The sequence below is a fragment of the Neopelma chrysocephalum genome, unplaced genomic scaffold, assembly GCF_003984885.1.
Source record: "Neopelma chrysocephalum unplaced genomic scaffold, ASM398488v2 Primary Assembly neopelma1_45, whole genome shotgun sequence".
Taxonomy (NCBI): domain Eukaryota; kingdom Metazoa; phylum Chordata; class Aves; order Passeriformes; family Pipridae; genus Neopelma; species Neopelma chrysocephalum.
In genome coordinates this window covers 5,844,865-5,862,077 of record NW_020897704.1, presented here as the reverse complement: position 1 = coordinate 5,862,077, position 17,213 = coordinate 5,844,865, and the positions used below count along the sequence as shown (strand labels likewise).

At 35.1% G+C, this 17,213-nt stretch overlaps 1 protein-coding gene across 5 annotated transcripts in view; it reads right to left on the bottom strand.

Moving 5' to 3' along the window:
• Positions 1-17,213, bottom strand: part of BRD1 (bromodomain containing 1) — a 56,626-nt gene that overhangs the window by 16,283 nt on the left and 23,130 nt on the right. For 3 of the 5 annotated variants that reach the window (XM_027679235.1, XM_027679236.1, XM_027679240.1), the window contains 5 exons: positions 15,642-15,773; positions 13,277-13,405; positions 12,001-12,313; positions 10,975-11,235; positions 7,279-7,767 (listed from right to left, as the gene is read on the bottom strand). In XM_027679235.1, coding sequence (XP_027535036.1) covers positions 7,279-7,767; positions 10,975-11,235; positions 12,001-12,313; positions 13,277-13,405; positions 15,642-15,773 — 1,324 coding nt within the window. The remainder of the gene's footprint in view (positions 1-7,278; positions 7,768-10,974; positions 11,236-12,000; positions 12,314-13,276; positions 13,406-15,641; positions 15,774-17,213) is intronic. The other 2 variants (XM_027679237.1, XM_027679238.1) reach the window with 2 other exon arrangements.

Sequence of the window (17,213 nt, the reverse complement as noted above, 5' to 3'; positions counted from 1 at the left end):
TGCCTTTTACAGCTATTTAGAAAAACTGGTTCTTAATTTGGGCCTTATTCTAGGACAGGGGACAGAAAATGAAACTGAAGTTGCTACCTGAAAGGAAGATCAAGGCAGAAATGTTTACCAGAGATCCGCCACTCCTGAGACGACGTACAGGACACACAGTAAACTGCAAGTGTTTGAATGACTTCATTAAGTTACACAGCTGCATTCCTGGTCCTAATTTTCCAGCCTTTTGTACCTTGAGAGGTATTTCATGAAGAGAGACTAAAACTTCACATGATTCAGTATAAAACATCCAGTTTACAGGCTTACAGCTTCCTTCCATGATAGCTTGCAGTGTATTTGAGGAAGTGCATGATCTGAATCCTTTCAGAGACCGTAAACATCGTACTAAAAAATTTACGCCAGCCTAGCAAAAATTAACGGAGCTTGCAATCCTAAAATTCTTGTCTTCCTGGCTTCCATGAAAGGAGCTGCAAAGACCAAATGAGATGTTTCACTGCTCATTCAGTCAACCTGACAGTGCTTGAAGCACCATCAAGTGAAGATAATCAAGAGCTATTAAATATCATCCCAGCTTTGCTATTTTTAGGCAACACTGAACAAAAGAGTTAAAATAAGGCTGACTCGCATGTTCATATCTTTGTTTCCAATCAGATGAATCTATAGTTGCTTTTTTCCCCTCAGAACAAAAGTACTTTTATCTTCTACAAAGAAGTTCTTCATAGAACTCAGGAGTACTTAGCCATGCTTATCAGCTGTAGGTTAGTTCTCAGCATCTGCTTTTGTCTCCATTTTTTTCCAATGACATGCTGTTGGGAAGTAATTTCTGAGTGACAACAGTATTATTACAGCTTTGGAGGGAAGGGGAAAAGGAAAAGTCAAAGAAGAAAACAGAAAAAAAAAAGGAAGGAAAAGAGAAAGGAAAATGAAAGTGGGGGAGCATTACCACGATAGGATTATGGCCTGTCAAAGTGATGGCATGGCCAATGAAAACTTGAACCAACTTTGCTTCAAGTATTATTATTCTTGAGTCATACATGTTTCTCTGTATGGGATATCTTCTTAATATGTACATTTCGTCTATACACACCAAAGAAATTAAGTCTGGGTACTAGACTGGAAAACACAAAGAGAGCTATCAATTAAAAATGACCCAAAATATTGGACTGCATGTATGATAAGTGAAAGAGCACATCCTACCATAAATACTCTCTATGGAAGACATCCATCTGTGCATGTAATTACATAATCTATTCTCATTGAGTGGAAAAATGGGGAAAGGAAAGAACCCCCACAAAATACAAATCCATGCACAAACCTTCTCCGAGGCATTAATTTGCATTCAATCATACTGTGGAATTGTCCCACTCTCTCCGCTCATTAAGTGACCGATACCTTTGACTGACAGGTTCAGTGCATGAAGTTATTGTTGGAATCACTGGATTACTTTTTACTATCATCCATCTCTTAACTCTGATGCCTTAAGCCCCTAATGTTTATTTTTCTACCTTATAAGTTTTATAGGTAATAGAAGTAGATTTTAGAAACAACCCTTTCTCCCTCTTCCCCGTAGCACCCCTTAGTTTATACATTCCTTTCTCCCTCTTACCCCATTCCATACTCCCCATATCAGCCCTATCCCTGTATCCAGTAGAAAATGTTTTGTCTCTTGTCAAGGCAAGCCTGTCTTGTTTGGGAAACGCTTGTATCTTGGCCTAAACCGCAGGACAGAGTCAAGGAACTGGGTGACTCTGCTCTCTGTACCCCGAAGATGATGAAGGATGATGAAGAGAGGGTCCCAATTAGCACCCCAGACCCAATTCCGGGAGGTGGGCCAGGGGGTGGACCAGAGCAAAAGTTACGGGGAGGACACACTTGGGATTGGTCAGATATTGTTATATATTGTAACATCTCGGACACAGCGTGCGCGCGTCCTATACCATCAATTGCCTTGGCACTATTAAAACCCTTTCCTTATCTCACCCTAATTAATGGGCTCCTGGATTTTTTCTTAGCACCAACTGAGCAGGCATCAACTCAGACCTGTAGGTGAATGTGTGGGGGTTGGGCTAGACAATCGTTAAAGGCCCCTTCTAACCCAAACTATTCTATGATCCCATGATGTTCCAAACAGGTCAGTTGACTGGATCAACTCTGGTACCTTATGTGCTTGTTACAGGGGACTTCATGATATCTAAGCCTGTGAATTTGAAGGTAGGTCATCTATACTCAGTCTCAACACCAGGGCAAATGTCTTAAATAAATTAAGAACACATATATAAAAAGCATAGGGTGGATCTCAAAATTCACTGGGTTTTTTTTAATATCTTCAATAAATCCCACAGTTCTGTTTACCATCTGTACCACACAGAAAAATAGTCTTAAATGTCACAGATGAAGCACATAGAGGACTATGACATATAATTTTTTAGAAAGCCAAACCTGGGCCAAGAAATGAGTTAAATATTAAAAGAAAAATGAAATATCAGAATACAGTAAAAGGCTCCACAGCATCAAGAAAACAGAAGTGCATCCTGAAATATTTCTTTATTATTAGAGAAGATTCAGTTACTTCATCTTAGAAAACACAGCAATTGTAAGTTGGGTGCTAATAATTAATATCTTACAAAATAACCCAAAAGACAGTACTTTCAAAGAAATTAACACGTTGAAGACCCAAGAAAAAAATTCAAAAATACTAGTGTATAATATACGTTATGTATGCACATACTTCACAAGCCTAGAAAAAAGCACAAACTCTCCATTTATTCAGGTGTTCATCAACCCCACCATTCTTAACTATGTTGCTCAAAATTCCCTCCATCTTAATAATATAAATCAAGAAATAATACAGGGATTTTTAAAGGTAAGGAAGCTAATACTATGATTCTTTAGATGAAATAAACCCAACTTCTTAAATGTCATTGTAAGTGCTGATTGGTATAAAATAGTTTCCTTCCCCCTCTTTCTGCTTTATGAACTTATTTTATTCTACTTGTATTACAAAAAACTTCTCCTATATTTCAAAACATTCCCAGAAACTAAATCAGCAAATTTTAGTAGAGCTGCCAGAACTTCTGCCTAAATTTTGAGCGAGCCAAAAACAAAATTAAGAAATTCAGCAGGATTCTTTTTTTTTTTCAATTTCTCTCCTTCATTTGATTTATTTTCTTAGCAAATGGTCACAGGTTTCTCAATGGCCTATCAACTCATTAAAAACCCAACCAAACAAACTTATCCTGACAACTCAGCAATCAGGCTGCCATAGTCCCCATGTCTCTACACTCACAAATTTAATAAGCCAGGGGGATGTTAACCAGAAGAGCAATTATGCCAATTTGGGTTTCTTTTCACTGATGAACCTCTAGTTGAGTTTGTAATTTATTCAGAGGACATAAATTTCTTAGATATGCATGTTTACTTTCATTTCCTCCATTTGGAGACTGGTAACTCGATGCTGCACAAATGAAGCCTGACTTTCAGTCAAATTAGCCTGTGTTCCAGAGAGCAAAAGCTTTATTAAATAACAAGTATCGAAGAATTCAAAAAATAACCTGCGTCCCATTTCACTCCAGACAATCTCTATCCTTATCATCGCAAATGAAATTAGGTAACGGTGGTCATCACTAAAACATTAAATTCTACCAAATGCAAATGGAATTCATATACAGGTTACTTGCAGACCATTCTTATGTGCCACCATTTTGTGGCAGTTGAGCAGAAACAAAGTCAGCCCAACATTTACTAATAGATTTAATAAGATATAATTATGTTTGTTGTACATTAATAACTGAAAGGAATGTATTAAGAAATGATAAAAATGTATTAAAACCTGTGCTTTTTCCTGTGTGAAGTATTCTAATTCAGTGATCCATATTATAAATATTTGTTTACATCTATTTCAGTACATTGAGAAAACCTGTGTAGCTGGAAGCAAGAATACTAAGTAAATTATACGTTTCATTGAAATTTTCCTTTACTGCTATTTGGCCAAGAAATAACAAAAACACCATGTATTGCACTATAATAACCACTATTTGAAGTCCTAATTCTATGATAAGTTTAAATGATTGCTTTAGCATAGTATATTTTAAATACTTGGTTTTCAATTAAAACACACAATACCAACACAGTAACTGTGCATTACTAACCTAAAGCTACTGTGAAAGCTTAAAGCTGACCGATAACAGCAAAATACATGCACATTGCACATGAACCTAATCTAGCTTTTTGCAATGTTTAAAAGGTTTTTTAAAACAAAAACACGCTCCATTTGCTATCTTACCTATACACAACTGATAGAGGCACATGTTTTAATGGTCAGTAAAATCTATCTTCTATCCATTAATCAGTGTCATTTTTCCTCAGATGAAATAATTGCACCAACTATTTTCCTGACAAAAAGTATTAATCTTTGTAACAAAAGAGCAAGGTAAGAATACAATGAATATTTTGAAAAGGTCATTGAAATTGTCCCAGTTAAGATTTGATATGCCCGACCTTCAAGAATCATACATCAATCTCTGATGTGACCAAAATTTCCTAAGTAAAAATAACCTATCTTCCTGTTGAAATTGCTAGATACCATATGAAGCAAACCCAAGATACATCAAGTATGTATGGGAAATTTTAAGCACATCTCTCCACTATGTAGCTGTCAGTTTCCACATAATAACTACCAAGACAGATGTGCTCTGTGATAATGCCCTAGTAGAGCACTAGGAAATTTAAATTTAAGATTACATTACACTATTGCTTCATACATTTTAGAAGTTCATATATAAAAGGAGGTCAGAGAATTAAAGTGAACTGCTTTCAGTCCTCCTCGAAGGTTAAGTCATGTTGTTCAGTAGTTCTCTATTTCTGAAAAAAGCTAGCTTTTCAATAATTATTTTGTGTATGAAAGCCAAAAACATATGGGATATATCACAAAGTAGTGTCAGTGGATCCTACTTTCTCGAAACTAACTGGCAAAAATACCAACCCCAAATGTAATTCAAGAGAGCATAATAAAAGCAGTCTACGAGAATAATGAAACGACAAAGTAGGTGAGACTTTACTAAACTAAATAAGCTTTAGAGTCTTCCTTTGAACCTCTTCATATAAGAATACAGAAGTGACATGTAAGGGGAAACATGGAGGAGACTGAGTACAGTGAGGGACAGGAACTACAAGGCATCTTTAAGTAACACCAAAAAAACCCACATTGGTTATTAACAGGTAAGAAGGAAAAAAAAAATGTGACAGCGCAGCTCTCCACCACTTAGAAATTTCAATGCTTTGCATATTAAGCAAAGTCTATTTTTAAGACTTTTTCTATATCCAGTAGAATTGAAGATATTTAACATTCATACCATTCAAAGAAAACTATGCAATAATAATTCATTTTCAACTACAGGAATTGCTCATGAAGTTAACTCACAAGAACGCACACAACAAGGCTGAAGCATACCCTGAGTATTAGTTCTACATAAATTTAATCCTGTACGCATCTTCACTAGCTTCAGGAAGAGACTATATATTTTTGTTTTAAAATAAGAATAAAAAAAACTTTTAATCTTTGGATTTTATTCCTGTAACTGGGTTGTTTGTTTTGAAGATAATCAAAACTATATTTGACCCACATACATCTAAATCCAGAGAGAGAAAAGGAACAAAATAACATTCAGAAATCCAGTTTTGGTTTTGTTGCTGTTTTTCTTAAAAAATAATTAAAAAAAACAAACTTTTTTTTCTTCAAAGAAACACAGTGTTTAACATGAAAATTTCAAGAAATTAGTATTAATGTGTGATCTAGCACAAAATGATTCACTGTGTGTGTGACAAAATGCAATCTGTATACAGGTACATAATGAAATTATCCCGATTACAGACTGGCAAATTAGAATATTTGGAAATCAAAGCTTTTTATATTACAATATAAGTTAATCTTTATTAATATCATCGCACTACCTTGACTTTGTTCCTACTTCAGAACTAAAGTACCAGATCAAATCTGCATACTCTTTCCAAGCTGTTATGAAAAGGAATGGAAGGTGGGGCTTTCTAAAGAGGCAAAACAAACAAAAACCCCAAAAATATAAATGAAAGATACTTCCCCCCACCAAATCTTACTTAACATTTTCTCATGCTCACTTGATCATTCAAAAAAACAACCAAGAAGCACCACCCCACATCCTAAAAAATCCCACAGTTCAAACAAAAAAAAAAAAGAAAAATACATTACCTAAAAACCAACCCAAACCCCCTTTTTAAACAGACAGACAGACAGACAGACAGACAGACAGACACACACACACACACACACACACAAACTCAACAGTTTTTGGAGCACATCATCACAATGAATGTTCAAATTAAATTCCTATCTCTTTCAATCAAAGACACAAAAACCCACATGCTGTTTTCATACCTGCATATGGGTTACCAACAGGACAATGAAACAGAGTATTTATTTCAAAGGTAATATAAAAGTCATAGCAATGTCCATGAATGACATTAAGGAAATATACTTCAGTAATTTCTTTATGTCGCTTTTCTTCCTCGAAGCTTTTATACAAACTTCTCAGTTAACTAGAACTACATTTTGCTAAGAAAAGGTGTAATTAATGTCTTGTGCTGTTCTGTACTAACATATCAAGATAATGTTCTCTTTAAAATGTTCTTTAGAAAAGTCCCATTAAGAGTATAATCTTACACTTCGATTCTTCAACTTTATTTTAAGCGTACAGACTAAAGAAAAAGCCACAAGAAGTGTCATTATACCTTGGGATTTTAACACTTCCCTAAAACATATGGATATACAAAGCACCTCACACACAGTCATAAGATTCATAATGTGAAAATATGCTTAGAGTAACAATACAGTGAAATGAAGTCATACATAGAATATGTATTTTTCATGGCCCTGCTTGTAAGAGTTCTAGTTTTGGCACTATGTGTGAATTCCATGTAATTTAACAGGGAATTTGCAGAAAACCAGCTGATTCATCTTTCCTACTGGTTTCAACAAAAGGAAATAAATAAAAAATTCACCCACCTATACGTGTAATCTTGAAAACTGCATCATGAAACCAAAGAACTAAAACTTGGTTCAGTAAAGTCTAATTGTATAGGGTCAACACAAAAATGAATCTGTAATTTTCTGAACTCAACTATGAGGAAAGCCTATTCTATGTGCTAAAATATGAAGATTTACAATCACACGTATGCAAAGAAAATAACAGGTATGTCAACTTTCCAGATGCATCCATTCAAATAAGTTTTGTAAACATTTACCTGTATCCAAGCGCTTTACAGGGGACTCATCATCAACCTCAGAATCTCCACATGCACTCCTTGATCTTTTCCTTGGGTGCAGAAGTGTCTCCAACCTTGGAAGGACTACAGACAAAAAGGTTTTGGTCCCTAGCTGTGGAGAAGTTGGCTGGGTTTCAGTGTTCTTTGCAGACTTTTGGGGGCTTATACTTTTCGATTTGCAGAAGAGAATGGATGTACGTCTGTTTACATCAGTTGATGACTCAGCTACAGCAGAAACAGTCGACTCATTGAGATTACTGTCAAGTAAGTGTTCTGGAGTGTGTCCATTTATTTCTTTCTGAATGGAAGTGCTATATAATTCATTATCAAATTTTACTCTTTTGTAAAGCTTACTCTGCTCTGGATTGAGTTCTACTGGTTTGAGGGTTGGTGGTTCTGAATTAGTCTCCAAGTTTGAAGGAAGAGGTAATGCATCTGATGGTTCAAGTTTAGGGGGAGATTTATCTCCTGAAAAAATTATAAATAGAGTGTGATTTTTGAAAACTTGTAGTTATAAAGTCTATTATAAAACTCACTATAAATGTGCAGCCCATCAAATAAATTGTTGTCTGGAAACAAAGCATAACATTTTAAAACCAAAACTTGTCTAGCAACAATCTGTCCTAGTTAGTAGTTCCTACTTTTATACTGGGAACGTAACAGGGGTAGAAAAGTAGGTGTTTATAGTTGGTGTTAACAATTTATACCTGAATAAATACTTTTTACTTCTCATGCAGTTGTGTTAGTTTCATTAACTAAAAACTACAAAATCTATTTTTTTATTAGAAAGTTGGGGTGGTGGATCATTATCTGTTAAATGCAATTATACTGCCATTCAAGTAAAATTGTTGATAATTTTATCTATTTCACCTTACCAATATTCACCTTACCTGCCTAAGAAAAATTTTACCACATAAACAGTGAAAAAAAAAAGTATTTTTAACCTGATGTACTCCAGTGAGTTAAAATGTGTTATAAAATCTACTGAAAGGTAAGATTTGTAAAGCTGTTTTTGCAGATGCGGTTAGAAGTTTTATGTACCAAACCCAAAAAGAAATAATGGAGGAGGGGGAAAAAAAAGACCCCCAAAATCTTACAGCTTGATTAGCCACTAGTTTACAAATACACACTTGACAATGCAGATTTGACAGGAGAAATCAGAAAAGCCACCCTCTACCGTTTTTTCTCCAGCACCCCCCCCAGCCACCTTTTATTTTAATGTGATTGTATCCCAGTCAATTCCACTGGGAAAAGACAATGGAGATATAACTGTGAGTGAATAAAAGTAGTTTCAGTTTTTCATCCCAAGTATTGGGAAAGAAAATAAACATTCAACTAATGCAGCATGCCTGAATACAAACAGAATGATGTCCTAACCCATAATTATCAACTCAAAAAGATGTTAAAACCTTTCTAGTTTCCAAAGAATCTTTCGAAATATAAGAAAGGAAATACTTATTCTAGAGTAACTGTATGAGACCAACATACTGTTTATGCTATCACATAAAATACTTAAAACTTAATTAATTTTTCTACTACCTGAAAAAGGTATAATACCCCAAGTATTTAAGTCCTCTATTTGCAGGAGATATGTCTATATTGCTTTGGTTTCAGCCCAGCTATGTTTACTAGGAAATCAATGAATTCTAAGTGCAGGAAAATCTCAACCCTGTTGTTTAAGGTTTAATCAACAATAGCATAGTTCATACTAAAAATACATATTTTTAAAATGCAGCGTGACTATGCTCATGTGATGATGGCACACAAGCATTAGAATTGGTAACTGCTATTTCAGGAAGACAGTAGAATAAAATGTACAGTCGGACAAGCACATTTAAAGTACCACCAATTAAAAAAGCCTGTAGTTTAGAATGTCCAAGGTGACTGTTCTTTGTGAACAAATTCTAATTTTCTTAAAATTAACTAGAAAATATTCACAAAAAGATTTAAGAACATAAAACCCCTTGAGAATTCTTTAGCCAATAAAACGTAAATGTCATGGGATTATTCTGGTACCATAATTTTTGACATGATCAGAGATTGAAAACAGAATTGCAAGGGGGTAATTCACAGCACTTCCAAAGTCAGCTCCTGTACAGATCCTGGGCACAGTATTCTTCTACATTCCTCATCTTTTTCTGGCAATTTGTTTTCTTTACTCCTCTAAGTACCTTCTATTTGAGAACTGAAATTTGAACTAATTAATATTATTGTTCACTAGATCAGAACTATAAAAACAATGCAAATCAACCCTAGATCATGCTTTTCATTATCTTTCATTTAAAAAGCATACTGTAAATACAAGAAAACTGCTACTGCTCACTTTGGACTATTTTTTGGTAAACAGCTGAAGTGAAAGGCTGTGACATAAAAATGTTAAGTTACAAGCAAAAAAAGTTAGTGTATTCATTAGCTGCCAAAACTACATTCATAAAGAACTGTATTTAGTACCATCATCACTTGATTAAAAAAACCACCAAATTTAAAAAAAAAAAAGAGATCATTAAACATTCTGAGAATACTTAAAGCCTCAGAACAAGATAATACGCCAATTCATGAAAGCTTTTTCTATCATTGTTCAAATCTCAAACAAGTTATATGTTTGGAAAGTGGTCTCTTAGCTACACTAAGAATTAAACACTATACTGCTGTTTGAATGGCAGTTAAGGACAGTCATTTTATTGACTTCACCTTTTAAAAATTTTGATAGCACCAAGCTGCAACAAACAGAGACTGTTTTATTTATTACCATGCTTCCACTTTCCCTTGAGCTCTTTCCTCCTCCTATTCAATGCACTTATTCAAAATGAAACACATCTCTAACTCTCCTAAAGAAGTTTCATTTTTCAGAGGTGACCATGAAACAAACTCAACAGAACTTTTTTTTTTGAGAGACAGATTTTCTTGCATCATTTAAAAATGAGCAATAAAGACCTCAGAAATTCATTTGAAAGCTAAAAATGCAAATTATGATGTTCAATTGAAATACGAAGTTAGGTCTTTCTAGCACATTGCTATTATTGAAATCAATGGCGATCAGCCAAGAGTAGATACAGTTCTGAGACAAATGTTTTGAGGAGGAAGAGAACCAAAAGGGGAAGAGCTGGGTAGATATGACTGACTTGATTCTACAACACGAAAAGTATTAAGTCCTATCAATAGTTAGCTTTATTTAAATAACTAAATAAATAAATCCCAAACCTACCCACCCTCCTCCCCAGAGTCTGGAGTAGAGAATAAAAAAGGCTACAAGAGACAGTACAACAGTTAGAGTTTTCCTCACTATTGACCTAGGCTCACATGATCCCCAATACATATTTTGACATTTAAGTGTATTTCCAAAAGTACAAAGATATTTTCCATTCAGGCATTTCCAACTGCTTTTCGTATGGCATTGTTTGCACTTTCATTTCTTAACATCTATATTTTTAAAAGCCCTGCTGTAGTGAAAAATAATGGAGGTAAGCTTTTTTTTAAGAAGATCATTCTATTCTTAAAATATTTGTTGGGATTAGGTGGTCATTTGCATATTTAAAATGCATATTTTTAATTTAAAATAAGTATTTTAAATTTAAAATTAATATTCATTTATTAAACCCTTTAATTCACATTAATAAAGCATCTGACTGAAGAGGATCAGAACAGCACTCATTTCAACCTGGTTTACAATCTTACCTTCTTCTTCGCCATCCTGTTCTAATGCTGCACTTTCTTCTTCAAAACTTCCAATACCTGATTCTATTTGAGGAGCTTGGTTGTGTTGCTGACTTAGTTTGTTGCGAATAATGCTGATTTCTTTCTTTAACAGCTTTGCTCTTTTGCTCCTTGACCCACTGGATTTCATTGCACAGGTCAGATCAAGTTTTTCTAGCAACTCTCTCAGCTGTTCTTCCAAGGACATATGTGCTCTGTTTGCAGGATTCAGTAACCTATCCACTGAAGTCAAAACACGCACAATTGCAAATGTATTAGTATTTCCCAGAATAATAATACCAACAGGAGGGAAAAGAAAAGTAAAATTCACATGCCAAAATAAAAAGATATTGTCAAAAAGCTACTTATATTACAGTCAGAAATGTTGAAATTAATTTCTACTATATATTTACTATACTTCTTAATCACCATTTTGCTCAAAAGAACTAAGTAACAGTGCAAAGAATTAAAAGGTCAGAAGAAAGACATACTTAATCACTCCCACCCTAAAAGGGGAGTTCCTTCTTGTAAATGAGAAGGACAAAATTACAGTTATAAAAGAAATGTGTTAAATATTCTCCTTCACTGCCAAAACCTCAGAAAACTGATGTGTATGTCAAAAGAATAAATTTTAAATCCTACTATTACAAACGTGCTTTGTTTTTTAATTGAGTAGGTTATTTAGGAACGTGCTGAAGTTTATGAGCACTTTCCATGGCTTAAAAGCATATACAATCATGTGAAAGAGAGCATTCAGCTTAAAAATCTTTTCCATATAAGTTGTTAAATTAGGCTCTGACACTGCCAAAATCAGAATCTGGGTAATGCTGATTTCTAATGACAGATCTAGTAGAATAGAAACACTAGAATCTTTCAAGCACTGTTTTTAATAGGAAAGTGGGAAATCTAGTCAGCAAACAGCAACAAACCTAAACATGTGTATGGAATGTACACACCATGTGTAATGAAAAAAAAGCAACTTTTAAACATAATCAAAAAACATCTTACCATCTTCCCAAGAGAAAGGCTGGGGTGTCTCAAGTTTAGGCCGTTCAGGTAAGTGCATTCCAGTTTCATTATTGTAACCGATTCCTTCAGCATCTCGCCTAGCTTGCCTGAGAACTACACCTCCTTGATCTCTTAACCGCACTGCAGCTCTATAAAATATTGTATCTTTTGCATTGTATTTCATACAGTTATCTATGATAAGATTGAAGTCTTCTTCAAACTCACTGAGGTTTTTATAGCCTTGAGCATCTAACCGTTTTCTCATGGTAGAGAAATCCATAGGATGTTTAATATGATCCAAATAGTCCGGAACCTTTGAACAAATATTTAAAACACAAATGGGTAAAATTGTCTTATTACAGCCAAAGTACTATTAGTTAACTCATACACATTTTAAACATATTTTGCAACACTTCAATGTAAAAAATTCAAAATGTAGCTCAGAATTGCACATCACGATATTGCAAATATTTGCATGCCAACAGATGTTTACATATTACAAGATTCTGCACCTTGGGTAACAAGTTTGAGCTTTACTAAGATATGCTGAAACTGTACGTTCTTAGAATTCTGTGGTTTCATGTACCTCTTCTCCCAGGCAACTAGTAACAGGCCAAGGGGAAACAGCCTCTAGTTGTGCCAAGGGCAGTTGTGGTTGGATATCAGGAAAAATTTCTTCACTGAAAGGGTGGTTAAGCATTGGAACAGGCTCCCCAGGGAAGTGGTGGAGTCACCGTCCCTGGAAGTGTTCAAAACAACTGGATGTGGTACTTCACAATACGGTATAGTGTGCATGGTGGTATTAGGTCAAAGGTTGGACTTGATGATCTTGGAGGTCTTTTCCAATCTTAATGATTCTATGATTCTATACAGTATCTGCACACATATCCATTTAATTTATACAGACATGTCTACATGTTTTGTACACACATCTACATGTACATATACACATACTCTGTCTAGTTTCACCTGCAAATAAGAACATAGTATCAACATTTCAGTTTTTGATACCCTTAAGAGTTTGCTTCATCAAAATCATCTTATTGCAAAATAGTAACATCTACCCATCATTCCATACAAGTATTTCCCAGATACTATTTTGGTATATAAACAACAAAAGGCTTTCACAGCAGTAAACCATAACTCACATGGTAAATTATCAGAATAAAGATTAAAAGGTAACACTGCTTCCAACCCTGCATGCAATGACTTGTTTCTTGTACTTAAGTGCCACCAACCCGTATGTAAACATCAGGAAACACGGCTGCAAACTCACCTCTTTAAGGTTCACTGGCTGAGCAAATATACGAGCAGAATCCTTTTCCTGCAGCTGATCCAGAACTGATCGCAGAAGTACAGTGAATGGAGTAAGTCTAAGTTCCATAGCAACCTGCTCAATCTTGACCTAAAGAAGTAACAATTATCCAATTGAGCATTTTTCATTAACATACTGTATTAAAGTTGTTTTGCAGCAACAGTATAATACTTTAGATATGAAATAAAATATACATTTAAGTAAATGAGTTCAATACTACTTTCAGTATCATCAGTTGGCAATTGTTTGACACTGATTTTAATTTTTCCCTTATAAAATCATCAGCTGAAAATCTCTCATTCCTTCAGCTTCCCAGAACTCAAATTTGTATTTTATATATAAGAATTTTGTTCCACTTCTAAATGTATTTCTTTTCCTTCAAAAGATGTTACATAAGAATAGCTTCACAGTTCACCAACAATGTGAAAATAGTAAGAATTTAATGGTAATATGTTTAAAATTAAATTTTAGTTGTATTGCTATGTTCAAAGTTCAAATAAAGAATCCGATGAACATTTATATGCTACATAAGAGCAAAACAAAAAGTAATTGGAAAGACAATATTCTGTGTAAATTCCAAGAAAATAATTTAAAAAAACAGAATCAACATCTTCAAATATGTGAACATCCTTCAGAATTTTCAGTGTTTTTGACAATATTTCAACTTTTCTGTAGTTTAATTTTCAGGCCATTTAAAGAGTTACCAGCACTGAATGGTGTTTTTATAAATAAGGACCATCAAAAACCCCTAAGTTCAAACATTTTGCTTTCACAGTTTTCATATAAAATCTTATCTTTCAGCATTATCGTTTCCTCTAATCTCTTCTCCTGGTAATGTTAACTCTAGAATATCGTAGGTCTTAAGATGCAGCTTCTTTTTTTGGTGACAGAAGAATAAAAGTGCAACTCCATATAAGCACATGTACTGGGAAAGCCTGAAGAAATCAAATTTTCTACACTTCTTCAGAAACCAATTGTCTTTCCAAGTCTAACAGAATGGCTTGTTAAATAATTTCTCTACACCAATGCACACAGCATGAGCAACAAACAGGAGGAGCTGGAGGCCACTGTGCTGCTAAAGAGCTACAACCGTGTTGCCATTATTGAAACTTGATGGGACACATCCCATGACTGGAGTGTGACTGTTGATGGCTACAGGCTGTTAAGAAGGGACAAGACAGGAAGACAGGGCAGAGGAGTTGTCCTCTACATCAGCAGATGAACAGATTGTGGAGTTGTCTCTGAAGAAAAGCAACAAGCAGGTTGAAAGCGCAGACACTGAGGTGACAGAGGGAACCCTGTGGTTGTCCTTTATTTCAGATCTAGGGGAACCTATTGACAAAGCCTTCTCGTTCCAGCTACAGGAGGCATCGTGCTTAAAGGTTCTTGTTCTGACGGGGACTTCAATCACCCTGACACCTGTTGGGGCAACCCCAGGTACCAATACCAGCTGAAGGATGAACACATCGAGTGCAGCCCCATCGAGAAGGACTTGAGGGTGCTGGTGAATGAAAATCTCAACATGAGCTGGCAGTGTGCACTTGCAGCCCAGAAAGCCAATTGTATCCTGGGCTGAGTCAAAAGAATTGTGGCCAGCAGGTTGAGGGAGGTGATTCTGCCCCTCTACTCTGCCCTCCTGGAGTATTGAATCCAGCTCTGGGGCCCCTAACATAAGAATAGCATGAAACTGTTGGAGAGAGCCCAGAGGAGAGCCACAGATATGATCAGAGGACTGGAGCTCTCCTCTGAAGAAAGGCTGAGAGAAGTGGGATTGTTCAGCCTGGAGAAGAAAGAGAAGGCTCTGAGAAGACCTCACTCCAGTCTCTCAGTACTTCAAGGGGGTTTATAAGAAAGATGGGGACAAACTGATTAGTAGGGCCTGTAGTGACAGGAGAGGGGGTAACAATTTTAAACTAAAAGAGGGTAGATTCAGACTAAATATAAAGAGTTATTTTATTTTGTTTTACAATGAGGGTGAAGCACTGGAACAGGTGGCCCAGAAAGGTGGTAGATGCCTTATCGCTGGGAAAATTAAAGGTTAGGTTGCATGGGGCTTTGAGCAACCTGATCTAATTGAAGATGTCCCTGTTCATTAAAGAGAGGTTGGACTAGATGATCTTTAAGGTCCCTTCCAACCCAAGCCATTCTATGACTCTATGAAAATTTTATATATTTTTAGCAGTTTGAGTGCACACATGCACATACGTCCCTTGATCCTACATGAAGATTAAAAGACAGCAGTCCTTCTACTGAAAACTACGGGTGAAAATATTTAAATTATTTCCTTCAGAAAAGTTTCACCAAATTAAAAAGACGCTCCATTTACCTGTTCTCTTTTTAATTTTTCACGCTTACGTATAAGTTCTATCAACAAACGTGCTCTTTCAAGATCATGGCGCAGCCTCTGCCAGTACTTCAATTTTTCTTTTAAGGCTTGCATTTCTTCATCATCTTCTCTCTAAGAAAGGAATCAAAAAAGTTTACATGAAATGAAAAATGCGCACCTCTTTTTATAAGATAGTTTTATGCAACTACAGGATGTATGCACATGAAGGGAGAAACTACTGTCTTATAGTTATGGCACTTGGTCATAAGCTTCCTAGTGCAACAAAGAAAACCTTTGGTCAGGGTATCTTCTAAAGTTTCTCAGGGGTCTACCTGAAAACAAAATCTATAAACTGGAAAGCATTCCTATGGTAACAGCTATTTACATGAGAAGGAGCAAAACAGCAACCCACAAAGATAACAAGCTGCAAAATACAATATGGCATTTTTGCATCAAAATTCAAACCAGGAAAACAACATAAGTTTCTTCAGAAACTCCAGGCTGGTAGAAACAAATTATTCTTGTGGTCAACACAGTCCACCTCCCCCACATCCAGCAGAATTAGGACACACTTGTAACAGAACAAAATCATTATGGCTTCGGAACAGAGGAGATGAAAAGCTGTTTATCAGATAATACAATAACTTCAAATGGTACTGCAGATAAATAATGCAGTAATAGAACCTTTCAAAGAATGGATGACAATTTTATTTACACATTTTTAAGAGTAAGTAATGTTTAAACACTTGCAGTATTTAGTTTGATTTGTACATACAAACCCCAGAGCATTTCTTGTTAGCCTTTACTATTTTTCATAAGGAAAAGGGAGGATATTGGAAAACTCACAGAGAATTCAAATGGTATTGATAATTCACCAGATATGAGGACATAAAGAAACAGAAGTCCTGATATTAGTACCAAGTACACAAAAGAAACATCTGCTTTGGAAAATTATTATTATTATTACATTTTAAAAATGAGTATTTAATAAAAGAGTCTCTGAAAGACATCCAAAACCTTGTATGCTTGTCGGTAACTTGCATAATGCAACACACTTGATAAGCAATCTTTGTGGGGGGGATTTAAAAGCTAAAATGAAAACAATAAATTCCGTAAGTTATAAAAAAATAGAAGACAGAGGAATAAAGAAAAGTGACTAAGCAGATGAACAATAAACAACATTACAAATTATTACACTAAAAGCAATAACCTCCTTAAGAGAAAGACAATTTAGAAGTACCATAGGTCCTCTAAAGGAACCTCGTGCAATTTTTCAGACAGAAGGCTCAAAAAATAGAATTGCAAAAAATGGCAGCTTAAAAACATTATCTAATACATTTACCAGCACTATGATTCTATCATCTGCATCATATTTTATTGCTTTATATACTTTGTAAAAGTAAAGACAAGTACACATGAAAGCTACAAAATTAGTTTTATTCAAATCTCTGACTTCACTGTGAAAATCCTTAACTATCAACTATCTCTGCATTAGAATATAGCAATCTGAAAACAACAGTTCGTTCCTCTTTTCAGTAAGAAAAAAAAAACTAAACCCAAAAAACAACAACA